This window comes from Salvelinus namaycush, chromosome 21, assembly GCF_016432855.1.
Source record: "Salvelinus namaycush isolate Seneca chromosome 21, SaNama_1.0, whole genome shotgun sequence".
NCBI classification, from domain to species: domain Eukaryota; kingdom Metazoa; phylum Chordata; class Actinopteri; order Salmoniformes; family Salmonidae; genus Salvelinus; species Salvelinus namaycush.
In genome coordinates this window covers 48,812,485-48,836,270 of record NC_052327.1, presented here as the reverse complement: position 1 = coordinate 48,836,270, position 23,786 = coordinate 48,812,485, and the positions used below count along the sequence as shown (strand labels likewise).

The 23,786-nt window shown below is 42.0% G+C and overlaps 2 protein-coding genes across 2 annotated transcripts in view; one reads left to right on the top strand and one right to left on the bottom strand.

The window, feature by feature from the left end:
* The window catches only part of LOC120065946 (dual oxidase 2-like), a 35,677-nt gene extending 32,752 nt beyond the window's left edge, over positions 1-2,925 (bottom strand). Inside the window, exons 1-4 of the mRNA XM_039016988.1 lie at positions 2,868-2,925; positions 2,624-2,707; positions 2,314-2,478; positions 1,889-2,076 (exon numbers count right to left, since the gene is read on the bottom strand). Coding sequence (XP_038872916.1) covers positions 1,889-2,076; positions 2,314-2,478; positions 2,624-2,707; positions 2,868-2,925 — 495 coding nt within the window. The remainder of the gene's footprint in view (positions 1-1,888; positions 2,077-2,313; positions 2,479-2,623; positions 2,708-2,867) is intronic.
* A 3,511-nt stretch (positions 2,926-6,436) lies between these two features.
* Positions 6,437-22,982, top strand: LOC120065945 (dual oxidase maturation factor 1-like). Its single transcript, XM_039016987.1, has 7 exons — positions 6,437-6,583; positions 6,908-6,965; positions 7,351-7,485; positions 9,489-9,696; positions 21,776-21,993; positions 22,215-22,408; positions 22,923-22,982. The coding sequence occupies exons 1-7, from the start codon at positions 6,437-6,439 to the stop codon at positions 22,980-22,982; spliced, it is 1,020 nt and encodes a 339-aa protein (XP_038872915.1).
* The last annotated feature ends 804 nt before the right edge of the window (positions 22,983-23,786 follow it).

Here is a 23,786-nt window from a genome sequence, read left to right as displayed (position 1 = left end):
GTGTGAGGGTTATTACCTGTGTGTGAGAGTTATTACCTGTGTGTGGGGGTTATTACCTGTGTGTGAGTTATTACCTGTGTGCAAGGGTTATTACCTGTGTGAGGGTTATTACCTGTGTGAGGGTTATTACCTGTGTGTGAGGGTTATTACCTGCATGCAAGGGCTATTACCTGTGTCAAATGGTTATTACCTGTGTGTGAGGGTTATTACCAGCGTGCAAGGGTTATTACCTGTGTGAAAGGGTTATTACCTGTGTGTGAGAGTTATTACCTGTGTGCGGGGGTTATTACCTGTGTGTGAGCGTTATTACCTGTGTGTGTGAGTTATTACCTGTGTGTGAGAGGTATTACCTGTGTGTGTGAGTTATTACCTGTGTGTAAGAGTTATTACCTGTGTGTGAGGGTTATTACCTGTGTGTGAGGGTTATTACCTTTGTGTGAGAGTTATTACCTGTGTGTGAGGGTTATTACCTGTGTGTGAGGGTTATTACCTGTGTGTGAGGGTTATTACCTGTGTGTGAGGGTTATTACCTGTGTGTGAGAGTTATTACCTGTGTGCGGGGGTTATTACCTGTGTGTGTGAGTTATTACCTGTGTGTAAGAGTTATTACCTGTGTGTGAGGGTTATTACCTGTGTGTGAGGGTTATTACCTGTGTGTGTGAGTTATTACCTGTGTGTAAGAGTTATTACCTGTGTGTGAGACTTATTACCTGTGTGTGAGGGTTATTACCTGTGTGTGAGTTATTACCTGTGTGTGAGGGTTATTACCTGTGTGTGAGGGTTATTACCTGTGTGTAAGAGTTATTACATGTGTGTGAGGGTTATTACCTGTGTGTGAGGGTTATTACCTGTGTGTGAGGGTTATTACCTGTGTGTGAGAGTTATTACCTGTGTGTAAGAGTTATTACCTGTGTGTGAGAGTTATTACCTGTGTGCGAGGGTTATTACCTGTGTGTGAGAGTTATTACCTGTGTGTGAGAGTTATTACCTGTGTGTGAGAGTTATTACCTGTGTGTGAGGGTTATTACCTGTGTGTGAGGGTTATTACCTGTGTGCGGGGGTTATTACCTGTGTGCGGGGGTTATTACCTGTGTGCGAGGGTTATTACCTGTGTGTGAGAGTTATTACCTGTGTGGGATGGTTATTACCTGTGTGTGAGAGTTATTACCTGTGTGTGAGGGTTATTACCTGTGTGTGAGAGTTATTACCTGTGTGTGAGGGTTATTACCTGTGTGCGGGGGTTATTACCTGTGTGCGGGGGTTATTACCTGTGTGCGGGGGTTATTACCTGTGTGCGGGGGTTATTACCTGTGTGCAGGGGTTATTACCTGTGTGCGGGGGTTATTACCTGTGTGTGAGAGTTATTACCTGTGTGCGGGGGTTATTACCTGTGTGCGGGGGTTATTACCTGTGTGTGAGAGTTATTAACTGTGTGCGGGGGTTATTACCTGTGTGCGGGGGTTATTACCTGTGTGCAGGGGTTATTACCTGTGTGCGGGGGTTATTACCTGTGTGTGAGAGTTATTACCTTTGCGTGGGGGTTATTACCTGTGTGTGAGGGTTATTACCTGTGTGTGAGAGTTATTACCTGTGTGCGGGGGTTATTACCTGTGTGTGGGGGTTATTACCTGTGTGTGAGGGTTATTACCTGTGTGTGAGAGTTATTACCTGTGTGTGGGGGTTATTACCTGTGTGTGAGAGTTATTACCTGTGTGTGAGAGTTATTACCTGTGTGCGGGGGTTATTACCTGTGTGCGGGGGTTATTACCTGTGTGCGGGGGTTATTACCTGTGTGTGAGAGTTATTACCTGTGTGTGAGAGTTATTACCTGTGTATGAGGGTTATTACCTGTGTGTGAGGGTTATTACCTGTGTGCGGGGGTTATTACCTGTGTGCGGGGGTTATTGGGGCTCTGGCTGGAGTGTTTTTCCCAGGGCCCCCTCTGGAAGGGCAGTAGGACCCGGCCGGTACGGTTGGGGTCAAAGACTGGGTCTCCCTCTGGGACGGGGATGTGCATGAATTCCGGAGGACAGCCGGGAGGCCGGGAGTCCTGGATCTCAAATACAACGTGGTACCCTGGACAGACAGACGAGAACTACTGTCATTTGGCAGGTAGCTGCTACTGTCAATCTATTCTGAAACCTTTCCAATCCTTTTTGACGACGTTGCCAGGTGTTTACTGGTCATTCATTTTTGTAACTATGACAACCTCCAAGCATTTCATTTCACAACATAAACCCGAAACGTTATCTCCTGAATGAGTCGGGAATGAATAGTAAACATTCAGATTGATGTTTCCCAGTGTCAATTTACCGAAGAATACAGAGAGTACAGTCTGGTTATGTGCAGAGGGTAGGCCCGAGGGGCCCCTGGCCGTCACATCGCTGACCCTGCGCGGGTTGGGAAGCTGTGGCTCCTGGAGCGGCTGGAGGACCCCGTCAGAGTAGCGCGCGGGCAGGAGGCGGACCAGGGGGGAACCTGCACGCGCACAGAGGAGTTCCTCGTCATAAAGCAACAATGCAACATATGACTTTCTATAAACGCATCGTATATCTTTAAATATTAATATTTTAAAAATATTTAATATTGTAAGTTAGTGGGTAACATTTTGTGATGAACTTACCAACAGCACCTCGACTGTGATAGGCTAAGTTGTTATACCAGCCGTCATATCGTTGGACTTCCCAGGGGACTTTGGCCTGAGAATCTGCACAGGTAAACGTATAGAATTAGCGGTCCTTTCAGAGTGATACTCAAAATGCAGGACTTGTATAATAGTTATTTATCAAAGGTTATGCATTTTTCGTGGGTTTTACTAGTCCTACATAAATAACCCGAAATAAGTAACTGGTTACAAGGCTACTTACGTTGAACGATAAGAGAAAGCACTGCTAGCACTGTCCACATCTGTTTACGCAAATCCATTGATGCGAGAGATTCACCTCAGCACGTAGAGACCCACTCCAAGACGGTCAAGAGTTGTCGAGGTGCAGCCTACTGGTGTGGAAAGTGCAAGGTAGGAACCCATCGGGAAAATGGTTTAAATAAATGCGATATAGCCTAATACGTTGCGTAAAATGCGTAAAATCTATGTGATTAGCAGTGCTTTAATAACTGCTATAATTAAATTGTGGCTGACACATATAGAGTATTTGTACATTGTATGGAAGAAACAACACTAAAGAAAGGTTTTAAACAGGAAATGTGAATTATTATTTATTTTTTTAAACTGGAAAACTTACTCAATTTTGAGGATGAAATGTCATGCGTACTGAAGAGCCGGAGTTACGAAAAATCCAGGTGAGCGAAAAAGGCGCTCTGTGGAAGAACAGCCAACAGTGTGTCTAAGACCTAAGTTCTCCTAATATACGGACACATGCGTTTCCTTGTAGGAATGGTCGTCACCGGTTCACACACCTCTGTTCCAAAAAAATACCAATCAATGCAAGCCTAAAGATACACAAAAGAAGTGCCCGGTATAAAATAAGTCTCTCGCCTTTGTGTGTTACTACATTCGTTTTCCCCATCTTTCTGCCTCTGTCTTGATCTGGTGGTCTACTTTTTTTGCACTTTCAGGTGAGCATTATTTTAAATTAATTAATACAATTATTTTATGTTATTTTAAGCATACTTATTATGTATGACAGGAAAATAGCATAGTGGTGGTTCAGAGGTAGATGGAGTTAGATGGAGTTAGAGGATTTTTTGTTTGTTTGTGTGTTTTCTTTGTTATGTGTTTGTTGCTTACAAACCTGCATGGTCTAATTTGAGATGGGTTTTTTGGCGGTGATAGTTTGCTAAAGAGGGTAAACTTGAGTGCAAGAGTATCCACTTACTGTTCCCGTACTCTGTTTAGTTTGAATGTGCTCTTAGTCTCAACAGAGTGGTTTCTTAAAGCACTTTGTATGAAAACCCACCCAAAATTGGCCTACCAAATGAGTGTGTTCAAGTAAAAATTATTTTGTCTTGATTCAGAAATAAAATACTTTCTTTAAGTGATATAATATATAGTATACATCCTGAGACCACAACAAAAAAAAATCAGCTTTTCATTTATCTGACTTTCATTTATCTTCATGTCCAGCCTTTATATTGAGCCTCACAATGAAGTGTTTTACCATGTTCGGTTCAGGACAACCAGGGCTACAAGTTGGAACACAAAACTATTTGACACAAACTGTTGCATTCATGAGTTTTATTGGCAAATGTCTACAAAAAAAATAAAAGGTCACCCAAAGCAAAAATACAGAAATTGTTTGCTCAGTGGGACATGAATATCTAACTAGTCAGTGACTACTGTTTGTAGTTTGACGGCAACTATGTGAGGTTATTAGAGTATTATAGACACTATGTCCTGGGATTTCCTATGATCTTCTATGTAGAAGGACCCCTTACAGTATTACAGACACTATGACCTGGGATTTCCTATGGTCTTCTATGTAGAAGGACCTCTTACGGTATTAGACACTATGTCCTGGGATTTCCTATGATCTTCTACGTAGAAGAACCCCTTACAGTATTATAGACACTATGACCTGGGATTTCCTATGATCTTCTATGTAGAAGGACCCCTTACCTTCTAACAACTCTTATGTAGCTTGCTAGTGTCCGTGAGAGTCTCAGCTTTTCATAGATAGTTTTTAATAGTTTGTAGCTCAAACCATTCAGACTCTACAGACGTTTTTGTAAAAAAGACCCAGCCATGGGCCCCTTCAGGATGTTTTTTTGTGTACCAGGTCATCAAATTGTGTACCACGTCTTCATATTCGTGTGATATGTTTCGAATTCAATTTGTTTGTTGTGCTTAAGATCCCGGGGCCGGTTGTACCAGTTGATCGTAAGTGGGTCGTAACTCTAAATCCGATGTAAAATGGGCTCTATGCAGGACCTAAAAGTTGTACCTGTTTCACCAGCTGGTCCTAAGCCCTTCTATGAGCTACGCCTAGTAGAGAGTAGGCATAGGATGTTAAATTGGGACTCTCTTATTTCATGATATACAGAGAAAATAATAGCAATATATATATTTTTAAAGGATTTGAGTCTCGTGTTCATATTTCACAACCTCCGAGGGCTTTTCGAGATGGCTATGCACGAGTCAATAGCCAAAATAATAAAATTGATTTATGCTACATTAAAGCATGCTAAATGTGTCTGATCAGATATTAGCAAACTAATAAATAAAGCTGTTACCTCCACTTATTTGCCCAGACAGAGATCAAGTAACCAAATACACAGAAGGAAAGTTAGTGAAAGAAAATCACATTGATTAATTATCAGACAAGTCAAGGGCTTTTAGTCAGGATAATATAGGCTAGGCTACTACGTGATTGAAGAGCAAAATAACCCACCTGTTACTCTAGGCTTTCGTGCTAGCAAAATGTTAGCAAAATGCTAACGTGCTAGCTAAATGTTAGCAAAATGCTAACATGCTAGCAAAATGTTAGCAAAATGCTAACATGCTAGCAAAATGTTAGCAAAATGCTAACTTGCTAGCAAAATGTTCTGATAACACCATTAGATGAGCAAACTAGACCAAAGATTATCATCATAAACACTCATCTCAGTTTGGCTAACATTTTCCCAGCCTAATTGTTACCAAATATCCAAATGGAGATTCCGGGAAACAAAAATCTGACATTGATTGATTTATCATGACGAATCCCCACGCCTGTCTCAAAGCAGTGCGATAACACTGTCTCATTCATGGTACTGAAATTATAGTTGACCACACACGGCTACTGCTTTAAAGTATTTAAAATGGTAGGATGAATTTGTGAGTTTCCATAAACAACAATATGATAAATTCCTTCAGTGGCACTAGCCTACTGTATTCCAAATATTTTCGTAATTCAGTGAAATTCATTCCCACAATAATTATTAGTTGATCCATCCACTTGTGGTTAAGAAAACGTGCATACATAGTGGTGGGATTTGCGAAGTAATGAGGACACGCCTCGCAACGTTTATTACTGCCGTGAGGACCGTAACAGCCTAGTAAAGCGGCGCTGCCTAGCAACCATCCTTATGAAGCATCAAATCTCATGAACGCATATTGCTTACGTCGGATTTAGCTAAAACTAGTCTTATTTTTGGTTTGTGCAACAGGTGTAAATTCTGATCGCAAAGTCGGACGTATTTATGCCCAATGTAGCATTTAAAACCAACTTTATTTTACCCCTGAATGGTGCAACTGGCGCCTGGAGTGCATCTGTAAGTAATTTTTTAATTAAGTGAATTTTTTGGGGGGGGGAAATGATGTAACATTCCAATTCCCCAGTGTACATTATCCCCTACTATATAGTAATGAACTGATGGCTCAATGTATCGCCTATCTCTGGATCTTTAGAGGGTAACTGAGACACCCTGCTCTTCACACACTAACACTGTCTCTTCTGGTCACGCTGTCTGCTCTCAGCCCCGGAGATCCTGAGGAAAGATGACCTTCTACGATGACATTTACCCATTCTACCCCCTACCAAGAACCTCCTTTATCTTCAACACCCACCTCCTCACCATTATCCTGGTCTTCCTGGTCCTCACGGTCAGCTTCCTTTTTATTTTGCCAGGTATCAGAGGCAAGTCGGTGAGTAGAACCAACTGGTGCAACCTTCCTATGGCGTAATATTAATGCCAACAGAAATGGAATCTTCAGACTCGATTGATCTTCATATTCCATTTCTGTTGGCACAAATCTGACTCCGTATACCTACTGTACTGCCTATGATTAGATAATATAATTACTCAATGTAGACACATATTGACTTAAACTGATTATTTCCCCTTGGAAAGTGATTAACATCAAATGGATTAATAAAACAATAATAAAAAATGTATCGTAGCTGTCAGTCTGTGAAGCTAGGTACCGTGTTTCGTGACCTGACTTGTGTCCTCAAACCCTCTCCTCTAGAGACTGTTCTGGACGTTCAGAATCATCATCAGTCTCTTCATAGGTGTAGTAATCGTAGGTAAGTACTGTAACTAGCTGGACGTTTCTTTCAATTTCACATCATCATCTTTTGCAACACTATACAAGAGTTTTGAACTCTCTACATATTTATTTTATACCACAGGATTGTAATGTAACGTAATGTAAAGAATTGTTGAATTAGGCTACTCGATTCTGATTTTGTCGAGAGGGTGTCAATTATTTCACAGTAAACGCACATCAAAAGAAATGATAATCAACTGCTATAAAGTAGTTCGTTGTATTGTTTTTGTTTTTAGTATGACACTCAATCTCAATCTCAATCTCAATCTTAATCTCAATCTCAATCTTAATCTTAATCTTAATCTCAATCTTAATCTCAATCTCAATCTCAATCTTAATCTCAATCTTAATCTCAATCTCAGCACTGAATTTCACCAGTGACTGGGCTGAGGCCCGAGCCACCACCAACGCTACCTACAAGTCCTTCAGCAGTGAGGAGGTGAACGCTGAGGTGGGACTGCACGTTGGACTGTACGGCATCAACATTACTTTAAGAGGTGAGCCCCGTAGACCGTAGGCGGTGCGTCCAATAGGCTAGGGGGGGACGCTAAACTGACCCAAAATGTACATTCAAATAAATATGACAAACTTATAGGCCTCCACATCGCCGTGCGGGCTACGCATAGCTCCATATAGCTCCGCATTGACAATGATTGGTTGGTAGGTGGGAGGGGGCGGTACTTCCTGTATAAACACACTCACTTCTTTGACAACTTCCTTCACAACAGCTCTGCTCTGCTCAGTAAGTATGAATTCCCCCCGTAAATGCTCTACTGCCAATGCAGACACCGGAATGACCATAAATCTACAAATACAGAGTACTTATACAGTGCATTCGGAAGGTATTCAGACCCCTTGACTTTTCCCACATTTTGTTACGTTACAGCCTTACTCAAAAAAAGTATAAAAATATTTTTTTTCTTCATTAATCTACACACAATACCCCATAATGACAAAGCGAAAAACTCTTTTTTAGAAATTTTAGCAAATATATAAAGAAAAATAAACAGAAATTTCACATTTACATAAGTATTCAGACCCTTTTACTCAGTACTTTGTTGAAGCACCTTGGGCAGCGATTACAGCCTCGAGTCTTCATAAGATGAACCGTTACTTGAAAACTAGTGGACCAATGGAAAACGCAATATCTACGCTAGGGTTGAATGGTGGGAACCTGCCAAAACCACTCCCCTTTTCCCGGGATAAATAACAGCGAGAAACCGGTAAATTATAATAAAATATTATAATACATTATTTATATGAACATGACGTGCAAAATGGAAACTGTTAAATGATACGTTGATGTCTAAATCTGGATGCTATACGGCCTTCTCTCTGGTCGCTGCATGATCAACTGTTACGCTCGTCGTTAGAACGAGACCAAGGTGCAGCGTTGTAGACGTACATTTTTCTTCAATAAAAAAAATGACACCGAAAAACAACAAAAATACAAAACGAACGTAAAAGCTATATGCAGTGCAGAAAGCAACTACACACAAACAAGATCCCCCAACTGAAGGTGGGGGAAAAAAGGGCTGCCTAAGTACGATTCCTCAATCAGAGACAACGATAGACAGCTGCCTCTGATTGAGAACCACACCCGGCCAAAACATAGAAATAGATCAACTAGAATGCCCACCCTAATCACACCCTGGCCTAACCAAATAGAGAAATAAAACGGCTTCTTTAAGGTCAGGGCGTGACATCAACGCTCAGGGTGGAAACCGACAGCTCATCTCAGTATGTAGACCTATCATCTCATCATGGTAACTTGTATTATTTATAGGCTATGCTACAGTAATATAGAAATAGCTAATGCTCTGTCTAATTTACACATCTACATCTGGATTTCATGGGGTCACCTTATTATTATTATTTTTTCTAAATTGTAAAGATTATTTGTTTTAAATTCCAGCTGGAAAGTTTTAAAACACTCATATATCGTTGCTTTAAAATCAGTACACGAGCGAGTGGTCTTTCTCTCTCTCTCCATCAATTCCATTCAAATTGTATCCAAAATAGATCATCCTGTTCTAGATTGATATATAGTCCTATATATAGATGTCTTAGCCTATTTCTTTCAGGTAATAAATTCAATACAGGTTTAGTCTTATATTTAGCTAATGAATGATGGCCTATGTTTAGTAAGCTTCTAACGGATAGCCTCTGTCTCTTGCGTAATACCCAAGCACCTGTGCTCCGCTGGCCTCTCCTTAGATAACGCTCCTTAGCTCTTGGAGTCCCATGCAGGAAAAGACAGACTAGATAGAATAGCTTGCTCTTCTTTTTTTTGTTTTGTTACCATTGACAGACAGGTTGTGACAGACAGGTTGTGACAGACAGGTTGTGACAGACAGGTTGTGACAGACAGGTTGCCTCCCACATGGTTACCAGTGCTGTAGCCCTAGGTCTGGTATTGTGACACATAACACTTGTCATGTGTGTTGTAAGTGCATGGATTATAACCGCCCATTGTCCTCTATGGTCTCTATCCTTCCAGGGAATCCTGTGAATCAACTGAACGAGACCATCAACTACAACGAGATGTTTGAGTGGAAAGACACCATCGACGAGGAGTACGAGGACGCCCTAGAGAGAGGTCTACCTAACCCCATCCTCTATATCGCTGAGAAGTTTACCCTCAACAACCCCTGTGGCCTCATCTACCAGTATAGATACTCTGGGCGCTACGCATCGGCCACTCTCTGGTAAGCTGACTAGATCTGAACACGTACCTGTAGTGGATATTTCACCACCAGATCCGAAGGTTAATGTTAAGCATCAAATCAAATCAAAAGTGATTTGTCGCATACAACAGGTGTCAACCTTACAGTGAAATGCTGAATACAACAGGTGTCAACCTTACAGTGAAATGCTGAATACAACAGGTGTAGTAGACCTTACAGTGAAATGCTGAATACAACAGGTGTAGTAGACCTCACAGTGAAATGCTGAATACAACAGGTGTAGTAGACCTGACAGTGAAATGCTGAATACAACAGGTGTAGTAGACCTTACAGTGAAATGCTGAATACAACAGGTGTAGTAGACCTTACAGTGAAATGCTGAATACAACAGGTGTAGTAGACCTTACAGTGAAATGCTGAATACAACAGGTGTAGTAGACCTCACAGTGAAATGCTGAATACAACAGGTGTAGTAGACCTTACAGTGAAATGCTGAATACAACAGGTGTAGTAGACCTCACAGTGAAATGCTGAATACAACAGGTGTAGTAGACCTGACAGTGAAATGCTGAATACAACAGGTGTAGTAGACCTCACAGTGAAATGCTGAATACAACAGGTGTAGTAGACCTCACAGTGAAATGCTGAATACAAAAGGTGTAGTAGACCTGACAGTGAAATGCTGAATACAACAGGTGTCAACCTTACAGTGAAATGCTGAATACAACAGGTGTAGACCTCACAGTGAAATGCTGAATACAACAGGTGTAGTAGACCTGACAGTGAAATGCTGAATACAACAGGTGTCCTCCTTCACCTTACAGTGAAATGCTGAATACAACAGGTGTAGTAGACCTTACAGTGAAATGCTGAATACAACAGGTGTAGTAGACCTCACAGTGAAATGCTGAATACAACAGGTGTCAACCTTACAGTGAAATGCTGAATACAACAGGTGTCAACCTTACAGTGAAATGCTGAATACAACAGGTGTCCTCCTTCACCTTACAGTGAAATGCTGAATACAACAGGTGTCAACCTCACAGTGAAATGCTGAATACAACAGGTGTAGTAGACCTCACAGTGAAATGCTGAATACAACAGGTGTAGTAGACCTCACAGTGAAATGCTGAATACAACAGGTGTAGTAGACCTCACAGTGAAATGCTGAATACAACAGGTGTAGTAGACCTCACAGTGAAATGCTGAATACAACAGGTGTAGTAGACCTCACAGTGAAATGCTGAATACAACAGGTGTAGTAGACCTTACAGTGAAATGCTGAATACAACAGGTGTAGTAGACCTTACAGTGAAATGCTGAATACAACAGGTGTAGTAGACCTTACAGTGAAATGCTGAATACAACAGGTGTAGTAGACCTGACAGTGAAATGCTGAATACAACAGGTGTAGTAGACCTCACAGTGAAATGCTGAATACAACAGGTGTAGTAGACCTCACAGTGAAATGCTGAATACAACAGGTGTAGTAGACCTTACAGTGAAATGCTGAATACAACAGGTGTAGTAGACCTTACAGTGAAATGCTGAATACAACAGGTGTAGTAGACCTCACAGTGAAATGCTGAATACAACAGGTGTAGTAGACCTGACAGTGAAATGCTGAATACAACAGGTGTAGTAGACCTTACAGTGAAATGCTGAATACAACAGGTGTAGTAGACCTTACAGTGAAATGCTGAATACAACAGGTGTAGTAGACCTCACAGTGAAATGCTGAATACAACAGGTGTAGTAGACCTCACAGTGAAATGCTGAATACAACAGGTGTAGTAGACCTTACAGTGAAATGCTGAATACAACAGGTGTAGTAGACCTTACAGTGAAATGCTGAATACAACAGGTGTATTAGACCTAACAGTGAAATGCTGAATACAACAGGTGTAGTAGACCTTACAGTGAAATGCTGAATACAACAGGTGTAGTAGACCTGACAGTGAAATGCTGATTACAACAGGTGTAGTAGACCTTACAGTGAAATGCTGAATACAACAGGTGTAGTAGACCTTACAGTGAAATGCTGAATACAACAGGTGTAGTAGACCTCACAGTGAAATGCTGAATACAACAGGTGTAGTAGACCTTACAGTGAAATGCTGAATACAACAGGTGTAGTAGACCTTACAGTGAAATGCTGAATACAACAGGTGTAGTAGACCTCACAGTGAAATGCTGAACACAACAGGTGTATTAGACCTTACAGTGAAATGCTGAATACAACAGGTGTAGTAGACCTCACAGTGAAATGCTGAATACAACAGGTGTAGTAGACCTTACAGTGAAATGCTGAATACAACAGGTGTAGTAGACCTTACAGTGAAATGCTGAATACAACAGGTGTAGTAGACCTTACAGTGAAATGCTGAATACAACAGGTGTAGTAGACCTTACAGTGAAATGCTGAATACAACAGGTGTAGTAGACCTCACAGTGAAATGCTGAATACAACAGGTGTAGTAGACCTTACAGTGAAATGCTGAATACAACAGGTGTAGTAGACCTTACAGTGAAATGCTGAATACAACAGGTGTAGTAGACCTCACAGTGAAATGCTGAATACAACAGGTGTAGTAGACCTCACAGTGAAATGCTGAATACAACAGGTGTAGTAGACCTTACAGTGAAATGCTGAATACAACAGGTGTAGTAGACCTTACAGTGAAATGCTGAATACAACAGGTGTAGTAGACCTGACAGTGAAATGCTGAATACAACAGGTGTAGTAGACCTTACAGTGAAATGCTGAATACAACAGGTGTAGTAGACCTCACAGTGAAATGCTGAATACAACAGGTGTAGTAGACCTCACAGTGAAATGCTGAATACAACAGGTGTAGTAGACCTCACAGTGAAATGCTGAATACAACAGGTGTAGTAGACCTTACAGTGAAATGCTGAATACAACAGGTGTAGTAGACCTTACAGTGAAATGCTGAATACAACAGGTGTATTAGACCTAACAGTGAAATGCTGAATACAACAGGTGTAGTAGACCTTACAGTGAAATGCTGAATACAACAGGTGTAGTAGACCTGACAGTGAAATGCTGATTACAACAGGTGTAGTAGACCTTACAGTGAAATGCTGAATACAACAGGTGTAGTAGACATTACAGTGAAATGCTGAATACAACAGGTGTAGTAGACCTCACAGTGAAATGCTGAATACAACAGGTGTAGTAGACCTTACAGTGAAATGCTAAATACAACAGGTGTAGTAGACCTTACAGTGAAATGCTGAATACAGCAGGTGTAGTAGACCTCACAGTGAAATACTGAATACAACAGGTGTAGTAGACCTCACAGTGAAATGCTGAATACAACAGGTGTAGTAGACCTTACAGTGAAATGCTGAATACAACAGGTGTAGTAGACCTTACAGTGAAATGCTGAATACAACAGGTGTAGTAGACCTCACAGTGAAATGCTGAACACAACAGGTGTATTAGACCTTACAGTGAAATGCTGAATACAACAGGTGTAGTAGACCTCACAGTGAAATGCTGAATACAACAGGTGTAGTAGACCTTACAGTGAAATGCTGAATACAACAGGTGTAGTAGACCTTACAGTGAAATGCTGAATACAACAGGTGTAGTAGACCTTACAGTGAAATGCTGAATACAACAGGTGTAGTAGACCTCACAGTGAAATGCTGAATACAACAGGTGTAGTAGACCTTACAGTGAAATGCTGAATACAACAGGTGTAGTAGACCTCACAGTGAAATGCTGAATACAACAGGTGTAGTAGACCTGACAGTGAAATGCTGAATACAACAGGTGTAGTAGACCTCACAGTGAAATGCTGAATACAACAGGTGTAGTAGACCTCACAGTGAAATGCTGAATACAAAAGGTGTAGTAGACCTGACAGTGAAATGCTGAATACAACAGGTGTCAACCTTACAGTGAAATGCTGAATACAACAGGTGTAGACCTCACAGTGAAATGCTGAATACAACAGGTGTAGTAGACCTGACAGTGAAATGCTGAATACAACAGGTGTCCTCCTTCACCTTACAGTGAAATGCTGAATACAACAGGTGTAGTAGACCTTACAGTGAAATGCTGAATACAACAGGTGTAGTAGACCTCACAGTGAAATGCTGAATACAACAGGTGTCAACCTTACAGTGAAATGCTGAATACAACAGGTGTCAACCTTACAGTGAAATGCTGAATACAACAGGTGTCCTCCTTCACCTTACAGTGAAATGCTGAATACAACAGGTGTCAACCTCACAGTGAAATGCTGAATACAACAGGTGTAGTAGACCTCACAGTGAAATGCTGAATACAACAGGTGTAGTAGACCTCACAGTGAAATGCTGAATACAACAGGTGTAGTAGACCTCACAGTGAAATGCTGAATACAACAGGTGTAGTAGACCTCACAGTGAAATGCTGAATACAACAGGTGTAGTAGACCTCACAGTGAAATGCTGAATACAACAGGTGTAGTAGACCTTACAGTGAAATGCTGAATACAACAGGTGTAGTAGACCTTACAGTGAAATGCTGAATACAACAGGTGTAGTAGACCTTACAGTGAAATGCTGAATACAACAGGTGTAGTAGACCTGACAGTGAAATGCTGAATACAACAGGTGTAGTAGACCTCACAGTGAAATGCTGAATACAACAGGTGTAGTAGACCTCACAGTGAAATGCTGAATACAACAGGTGTAGTAGACCTTACAGTGAAATGCTGAATACAACAGGTGTAGTAGACCTTACAGTGAAATGCTGAATACAACAGGTGTAGTAGACCTCACAGTGAAATGCTGAATACAACAGGTGTAGTAGACCTGACAGTGAAATGCTGAATACAACAGGTGTAGTAGACCTTACAGTGAAATGCTGAATACAACAGGTGTAGTAGACCTTACAGTGAAATGCTGAATACAACAGGTGTAGTAGACCTCACAGTGAAATGCTGAATACAACAGGTGTAGTAGACCTCACAGTGAAATGCTGAATACAACAGGTGTAGTAGACCTTACAGTGAAATGCTGAATACAACAGGTGTAGTAGACCTTACAGTGAAATGCTGAATACAACAGGTGTATTAGACCTAACAGTGAAATGCTGAATACAACAGGTGTAGTAGACCTTACAGTGAAATGCTGAATACAACAGGTGTAGTAGACCTGACAGTGAAATGCTGATTACAACAGGTGTAGTAGACCTTACAGTGAAATGCTGAATACAACAGGTGTAGTAGACCTTACAGTGAAATGCTGAATACAACAGGTGTAGTAGACCTCACAGTGAAATGCTGAATACAACAGGTGTAGTAGACCTTACAGTGAAATGCTGAATACAACAGGTGTAGTAGACCTTACAGTGAAATGCTGAATACAACAGGTGTAGTAGACCTCACAGTGAAATGCTGAACACAACAGGTGTATTAGACCTTACAGTGAAATGCTGAATACAACAGGTGTAGTAGACCTCACAGTGAAATGCTGAATACAACAGGTGTAGTAGACCTTACAGTGAAATGCTGAATACAACAGGTGTAGTAGACCTTACAGTGAAATGCTGAATACAACAGGTGTAGTAGACCTTACAGTGAAATGCTGAATACAACAGGTGTAGTAGACCTTACAGTGAAATGCTGAATACAACAGGTGTAGTAGACCTCACAGTGAAATGCTGAATACAACAGGTGTAGTAGACCTTACAGTGAAATGCTGAATACAACAGGTGTAGTAGACCTTACAGTGAAATGCTGAATACAACAGGTGTAGTAGACCTCACAGTGAAATGCTGAATACAACAGGTGTAGTAGACCTCACAGTGAAATGCTGAATACAACAGGTGTAGTAGACCTTACAGTGAAATGCTGAATACAACAGGTGTAGTAGACCTTACAGTGAAATGCTGAATACAACAGGTGTAGTAGACCTGACAGTGAAATGCTGAATACAACAGGTGTAGTAGACCTTACAGTGAAATGCTGAATACAACAGGTGTAGTAGACCTCACAGTGAAATGCTGAATACAACAGGTGTAGTAGACCTCACAGTGAAATGCTGAATACAACAGGTGTAGTAGACCTCACAGTGAAATGCTGAATACAACAGGTGTAGTAGACCTTACAGTGAAATGCTGAATACAACAGGTGTAGTAGACCTTACAGTGAAATGCTGAATACAACAGGTGTATTAGACCTAACAGTGAAATGCTGAATACAACAGGTGTAGTAGACCTTACAGTGAAATGCTGAATACAACAGGTGTAGTAGACCTGACAGTGAAATGCTGATTACAACAGGTGTAGTAGACCTTACAGTGAAATGCTGAATACAACAGGTGTAGTAGACATTACAGTGAAATGCTGAATACAACAGGTGTAGTAGACCTCACAGTGAAATGCTGAATACAACAGGTGTAGTAGACCTTACAGTGAAATGCTAAATACAACAGGTGTAGTAGACCTTACAGTGAAATGCTGAATACAGCAGGTGTAGTAGACCTCACAGTGAAATACTGAATACAACAGGTGTAGTAGACCTCACAGTGAAATGCTGAATACAACAGGTGTAGTAGACCTTACAGTGAAATGCTGAATACAACAGGTGTAGTAGACCTTACAGTGAAATGCTGAATACAACAGGTGTAGTAGACCTCACAGTGAAATGCTGAACACAACAGGTGTATTAGACCTTACAGTGAAATGCTGAATACAACAGGTGTAGTAGACCTCACAGTGAAATGCTGAATACAACAGGTGTAGTAGACCTTACAGTGAAATGCTGAATACAACAGGTGTAGTAGACCTTACAGTGAAATGCTGAATACAACAGGTGTAGTAGACCTTACAGTGAAATGCTGAATACAACAGGTGTAGTAGACCTGACAGTGAAATGCTGAATACAACAGGTGTAGTAGACCTCACAGTGAAATGCTGAATACAACAGGTGTAGTAGACCTGACAGTGAAATGCTGAATACAACAGGTGTAGTAGACCTTACAGTGAAATGCTGAATACAACAGGTGTAGTAGACCTTACAGTGAAATGCTGAATACAACAGGTGTAGTAGACCTTACAGTGAAATGCTGAATACAACAGGTGTAGTAGACCTCACAGTGAAATGCTGAATACAACAGGTGTAGTAGACCTTACAGTGAAATGCTGAATACAACAGGTGTAGTAGACCTCACAGTGAAATGCTGAATACAACAGGTGTAGTAGACCTCACAGTGAAATGCTGAATACAACAGGTGTAGTAGACCTCACAGTGAAATGCTGAATACAACAGGTGTAGTAGACCTCACAGTGAAATGCTAAATACAACAGGTGTAGTAGACCTCACAGTGAAATGCTGAATACAACAGGTGTAGTAGACCTCACAGTGAAATGCTGAATACAACAGGTGTAGTAGACCTTACAGTGAAATGCTGAATACAACAGGTGTAGTAGACCTGACAGTGAAATGCTGAATACAACAGGTGTAGTAGACCTGACAGTGAAATGCTGATTACAACAGGTGTAGTAGACCTTACAGTGAAATGCTGAATACAACAGGTGTAGTAGACCTCACAGTGAAATGCTGAATACAACAGGTGTAGTAGACCTGACAGTGAAATGCTGAATACAACACGTGTAGTAGACCTTACAGTGAAATGCTGAATACAACAGGTGTAGTAGACCTGACAGTGAAATGCTGAATACAACAGGTGTAGTAGACCTCACAGTGAAATGCTGAATACAACAGGTGTAGTAGACCTGACAGTGAAATGTTTATTTACAAGCCCTTATTAACTCTATTTTTCTTAAAACTGCATTGTTGGTTAAGGAAATATTTACTAAATAAACTAAAGTTAAAAAAAATACAAAAAAAAGAATTACACAGTAAAATAACAATAACGAGGCTAAATACAGGGGGTACTGGTACCGAGTCAATGTGCGGGGGTACCGGTTAGGTTTAATTTTTGATTTTTTTTAATATATACTAAAATGCCTACATATTCTACCTGAGGTCTTATGGCTTTGGGGTTAGAAGCTGTTCAGGAGCCGTTTGGACCTAGACTTGGCGCTCCGGTACCGCTTGCAGTGTGGTAGCAGAGAGAACAGTCTATGACTTGTGTGACTGGTCTTTGACAATTTGTTGCGTCTTCCTCTGACACTGCCTAGTATATAGGTCCTGGATGGCAGGAAGCTTGGCCCCAGTGATGTACTTGGGCCGTACGCACTACCCTCTGTAGCGCCTTACGGTCAGACGCCGAGCAATTGCCATACCAGGCGGTGATGCAACCGGTCAGGATGCTCTCGATGGTGCAGCTGTGGAAATTTTTGAGGATCTGGGGACCCATGCCAAATCTTTTCAGTCTCCTGAGGGGAAAATGCGTTGTCGGGCCCTCTTCACGACTGTCTTAGTGTGTTTGGACAATGATAGTTTGTTGGTGATGTGGACACCAAGGAACTTAAAACCTCTCCCTCTCCACTACAGCCCCGTCGACGTGAATGGGGGCGTGTTTGGCCCTCCTTTTCCTGTAGTCCACGATCAGCTCCTTTGTCTTGCTCACATTGAGGGAGAGGTTGTTGTCCTGCTCATCGTTGTCGGTGATCAGGTCTACCACTGTTGTGTCGTCAGCAAACTTAATGATGGTGTTGGAGTCGTGCTTGGCCACGCAGTCGTGGGTGAACAGGGATTAAAGGAGGGGACTAAGCATGCACCCATGAGGGGCCCCGTGTTGAGGATCAGCGTGGCAGATGTGTCGTTACCTACCCTTACCACCTGGGGGGCGTCCAGGATCCAGTTGCAGAGGGAGGTGTTTAGAATCAGGGTCCTTAGCTTAGTAATGATCTTTGAGGGCACTATGGTGTTGAACGCTGAGCTGTAGTCAATAAACAGCATTCTCACATAGGTGTTTATTTTGTCCAGGTGGGAAAGGACAGTGTGGAGTGCAATAGAGATTGCATCATCTGTGGATCTGTTGGGGCGGTATGCGAATTGGAGTGGGTCTAGGGTTTCCAGGATGATGGTGTGGATGTGAGCCATGACCAGCCTTTCAAAACACTTCATGGCTACCGATGTGAGTGCTACGGGGCGGTAGTCATTTAGGCAGGTTACCTTCACTTTCTTGGGCACAGGGGCTATGGTGGTCTGCTTGAAACATGTAGGTATTACAGACTCGGTCAGGGAGAGGTTGAAAATGTCAGTGAAGACACTTGCCAGTTGGTCCGCTCATGCTCTGAGTACACGTCCTGGTAAACCATCTGGCCCCGCAGCCTTGTGAATGTTGACCTGTTTAAAGGTCTTTGTCACATCGGCTACGGAGAGCGCGATCACAGTCTTCTAGGTTTCCCTTTGTAGTCCGTAATAGTTTGTTAAGCCCTGACACATCCAATGAGCGTCAGAGCCGGTGTAGTAGGATTCGATCTTAGCCCTGTATTGACACTTTGCCTGTTTGATGGTTCGTCTGAGGGCATAGCAGGAGTTCTTATAAGCATCCTTGAAAGTGGCAGCTCTAGCCTTTAGCTCCGGTGTGGATGTTACCTGTAATCCATGGCTTCTGGTTGGGATATGTACGTACGGTCACTGTGGGGATAACGTCGTCGATGCACTTATTGATGAAGCCGGTGACTGAGATGGTATACTCCACAATGCCATTTGGATGAATCCCGGAACATATTCCAGTGTATGCTAGCAAAACAGTCCTGTAGTGTAGCATCTGCGTCATCTGACCATTTCCATATTGAGCAAGACACTGGTACTTCCTGCTTTAGTTTTTGCTTGAAAGCAGGAATCAGGAGGATATAATTATTGTCAGATTTGCCAAAAGGAGGGTGAGCAAGAGCTTTGTATGGTCTCTGTGTGTGGAGTAAAGGTGGTTTAGAGTTTTTTTCCCTCTGGTTGCACATGTGACATGCTAGTAGAAATTAGGTAAAACTGATTTAAGTTTGCCTGCATTAAAGTCCCCGGCCACTAGGAGCGCCGCTTCTGGATGAGCATTTTCTTGTTTGCCTATTGCCTTATACAGCTAGTTGAGTGTGGTCTTAGTGCCATCATCGGTGGTAAATAGACGGTTACGAAAAATATAGATGAAAACTCTCTTGGTAGATAGTGTGATCTACAGCTTATCATGAGGTACTCTACCTCAGGCAAGCAATACCTAGAGAATTCCTTAATATTAGACATCCCACACCAGCTGTTATTGACAAATAGACCCACACCACCACCCATCGTCTTACCAGCTGTTCTGTAGCTGTTCTGTCCTGCCGATGCACGAAAAACCCAGCCATCTGTATATTATCCGTGTCGTTGTTCAGCCACAACGGATGGTCTCGAACGGAGCTCATCCAGTTTATTCTCCAGTGATTGCAAGTTGGCAAATAGAACGGATGATAGAGGCAGATTACCCGCTCGCCAACGAATTCTCTCAAGGTACCCGGATCTGCGCCCCCTGTACCTGCGTCTTTTCTTCATGAGAATGATGGGGATTTGGGCCTGGTCTGGGAGAAACAGTATATCCTTCGCGTCAGACTCATTAAAGAAAAAAATCTTTGTCCAGTTCGAGGTGAGTAATCGCTGTTCTGATGTCCAGAAGCTCTTTTCGGTCATAAGAGACGGTGACAGAAACATTATGTACAAAATAAATTACAAACAATGCGAAAAAAAGATTGCACAATTGTTTAGGAGCCCGTAAAAAGGCCGCCATCCCCTGCCGGCGCCATTATGGGAATCATAGGGATGGAGATCAAAGTTATGATGTTTAAGTGTTCATGATTCATGTTTTAAGGGGGTGAGGGAAGGGTAAGGTTTAAGTTAGGTGTATGTTAAGGGTTCATGTTTTAAGGGGGTGAGGGTAGGGTAAGGTTTAAGTTAGGTGTATGTTAAGGGTTCATGTTTTAAGGGGGTGAGGGAAGGGTAAGGTTTAAGTTAGATGTTCAGGGTTAATGTTTTGAGGGGGTGAGGGTAGGGTAAGGTTTAAGTTAGATGTTCAGGGTTCATGTTTTGAGGGGGTGAGGGTAGGGTAAGGTTTAAGTTAGATGTTCAGGGTTAATGTTTTGAGGGGGTGAGGGTAGGGTAAGGTTTAAGTTAGGTGTATGTTAAGGGTTCATGTTTTAAGGGGGTGGGGGTAGGGTAAGGTTTAAGTTAGATGTTCAGGGTTAATGTTTTGAGGGGGTGAGGGTAGGGTAAGGTTTAAGTTAGATGTTCAGGGTTAATGTTTTGAGGGGGTGAGGGTAGGGTAAGGTTTAAGTTAGATGTTCAGGGTTAATGTTTTGAGGGGGTGAGGGTAGGGTAAGGTTTAAGTTAGATGTTCAGGGTTAATGTTTTGAGGGGGTGAGGGTAGGGTAAGGTTTAAGTTAGGTGTATGTTAAGGGTTCATGTTTTGAGGGGGTGAGGGAAGGGTAAGGTTTAAGTTAGGTGTATGTTAAGGGTTCATGTTTTAAGGGGGTGGGGGTAGGGTAAGGTTTAAGTTAGATGTTCAGGGTTAATGTTTTGAGGGGGTGAGGGTAGGGTAAGGTTTAAGTTAGGTGTATGTTAAGGGTTCATGTTTTAAGGGGGTGAGGGTAGGGTAAGGTTTAAGTTAGATGTTCAGGGTTAATGTTTTGAGGGGGTGAGGGTAGGGTAAGGTTTAAGTTAGGTGTATGTTAAGGGTTCATGTTTTGAGGGGGTGAGGGAAGGGTAAGGTTTAAGTTAGATGTTCAGGGTTAATGTTTTGAGGGGGTGAGGGTAGGGTAAGGTTTAAGTTAGGTGTATGTTAAGGGTTCATGTTTTGAGGGGGTGAGGGAAGGGTAAGGTTTAAGTTAGATGTTCAGGGTTAATGTTTTGAGGGGGTGAGGGTAGGGTAAGGTTTAAGTTAGGTGTATGTTAAGGGTTCATGTTTTAAGGGGGTGAGGGTAGGGTAAGGTTTAAGTTAGATGTTCAGGGTTAATGTTTTGAGGGGGTGAGGGTAGGGTAAGGTTTAAGTTAGATGTTCAGGGTTAATGTTTTGAGGGGGTGAGGTTAAAGGTTAAAGTAAGACGTAGGGGTTACTGAAGCGGCATCCAGAACCATTGAAAATCGTCTGACTATACATACACTGTCAAATTTAAAACAAGTGCTGTCTCCCCCCTCCCCAGGACAGCGTTCTGCTGCTGGATGGTAGCCAACGTGCTGTTCTCCATGCCTGTCATCCTGTACGCCGGCTACATGATGGTGGCCACCGCCGCCTTCATCTTCTTCTCCATGGCCTCCTTCTCCACCATCATGAACCTGCCTACCTGTCTGTTCACCATCGGCACCTCTGGAGCCTTCCAGACAGAGTACAGCGGTTCTTTCTGGCTGGCGCTGGCCACAGGTAAGGAAAGGTTTACCAGAGCTCAAAGGCTCTTTCCTCAATTTAAACTTTCCTCAATTCCTTGTGTCCTCTCTCCTAGTCTCCATCTCAAGAGGTTATGAGGTTAGGAGAAAGGACTCTAGGAATCAAGGAAAGATTAATTGAGAAAGAGCCAAGTTATCCACACTAAATGACAACATTAAAGGACATTTTGTTAAAAAGGCATCCATCTTGTTTTCCAGGTGTCCTGTGTCTGGTCATCGGAATCCTGGTGGTTCTGCTGGACTGTCTGATCCCTGAGAAGATACGAGAGGCCTTCAGCGTCGGGGTGGACAACGATGAAGATGAAGATGTTTGTTTTGGAGAGGGATACCTGAACTCCAACTTCCTGGCAAGCGTAACCACCACACCTTTGACAACCTTAGTACTTCCTACGGTAAGTCTGCCAGTTTAATAAGTAGATGCAAGTCTAGCTCTGGTCCAGGGCTTCGTTTAGTTGCCTTCTAACAATCACCTTCACTACTATAGCTCTGCTCACTAGCTCTGGTCCAGGGCTTCATTTAGTTGCCTTCTAACAGTCACCATCACGACTGTAGCTCTGCTCACTAGCTCTGGTCCAGGGCTTCTTTTAGTTGCCTTCTAACAGTCACCATCACTGCTGTAGCTTTACAGATGTAGGATCTTAATTTGAGCCAGTTTTCTACAGCAGGAAAATAATCCTGCAGCAACAAGAAATGTGCATTTGTATTTGTATTATAATTAATGGACATTTTCCTAGCCAAAATCAAGTCTGAAATTTCTAAGTGGAAATTACAAACTTTAGAAGCCTATTTAAACCACCTCAAATACGCAACAGGGTCATCAAATTAAGATCCTACATCTGTAGTAATAGGTCAATATTCTCGATTTAACCGTAAATAATGTTATTTTCTTCTTCTTATGTGTTCCAGGATGAAATTCAGAAAGACAGCCACCAACCATCACTCCAGGAGCTGTCAATCGCCATGTAACGTAACGTAGCAGGTGTTAAAAACACGCCTGAGCGGAGTTCCCACATCCGGTTTTCAGCAGAAAAGTAAATCCCTGAAAACCGCATTCATCCGGTTGTTGGCAACTCCTCTAAGTCAGATTAGAGTCAGATTCATAACCTCACTCCCCAGCTTGAAAGATCTCTACAACACTATTGAATCCCTAGCTTTTCGACAGCGTAGGTGGTTAAAACGTTGTCAAGGAGGGCAGTCACGTGCGAGACGTTAGCCTCTGTCGAGTCCCCGACAACCGGATGTCCCGGGTTCCTGTCTGGCTGTGAGGCGACGAGGGAAGAAGTGTTACCGCTAGACTAGCACAGTGACCTCCTTTACCACAGGCCTCTTGTACTGTACTGTAAATAATGTGTATAAAATGTGTTCTACTCTGTCAATGTCATAATTGGTTATTATTAGATGTGTTGTATTAAATGTCATGTTCAAATAGTGTACGAAAATGTTTTTTTACTTTTTTTTACTTTTTTTACTGGAGATAATTGAGTCAGGGTATTCAAGTAATTGACGATGTGCTCCTTGTGTAATAACCAAATGGCACCCTATTCCCTATATAGTGCACTACTTTTAACCAGAACCCCTATGGCTCTTGGTCAAAAGTGCACTAGGGAACATGTGCGACATTTTGGAGTACAATATGTGATTTTCTTTTAAACGTATTTTACTTTCATTTTCATCATTGCATGTAATAAATGTAATTTTATTTAAAACACATTTTGGAAAACAATAATTAGCCTTGTCACCAGTTTCATCGATCACAGTGTATTCTCAGCA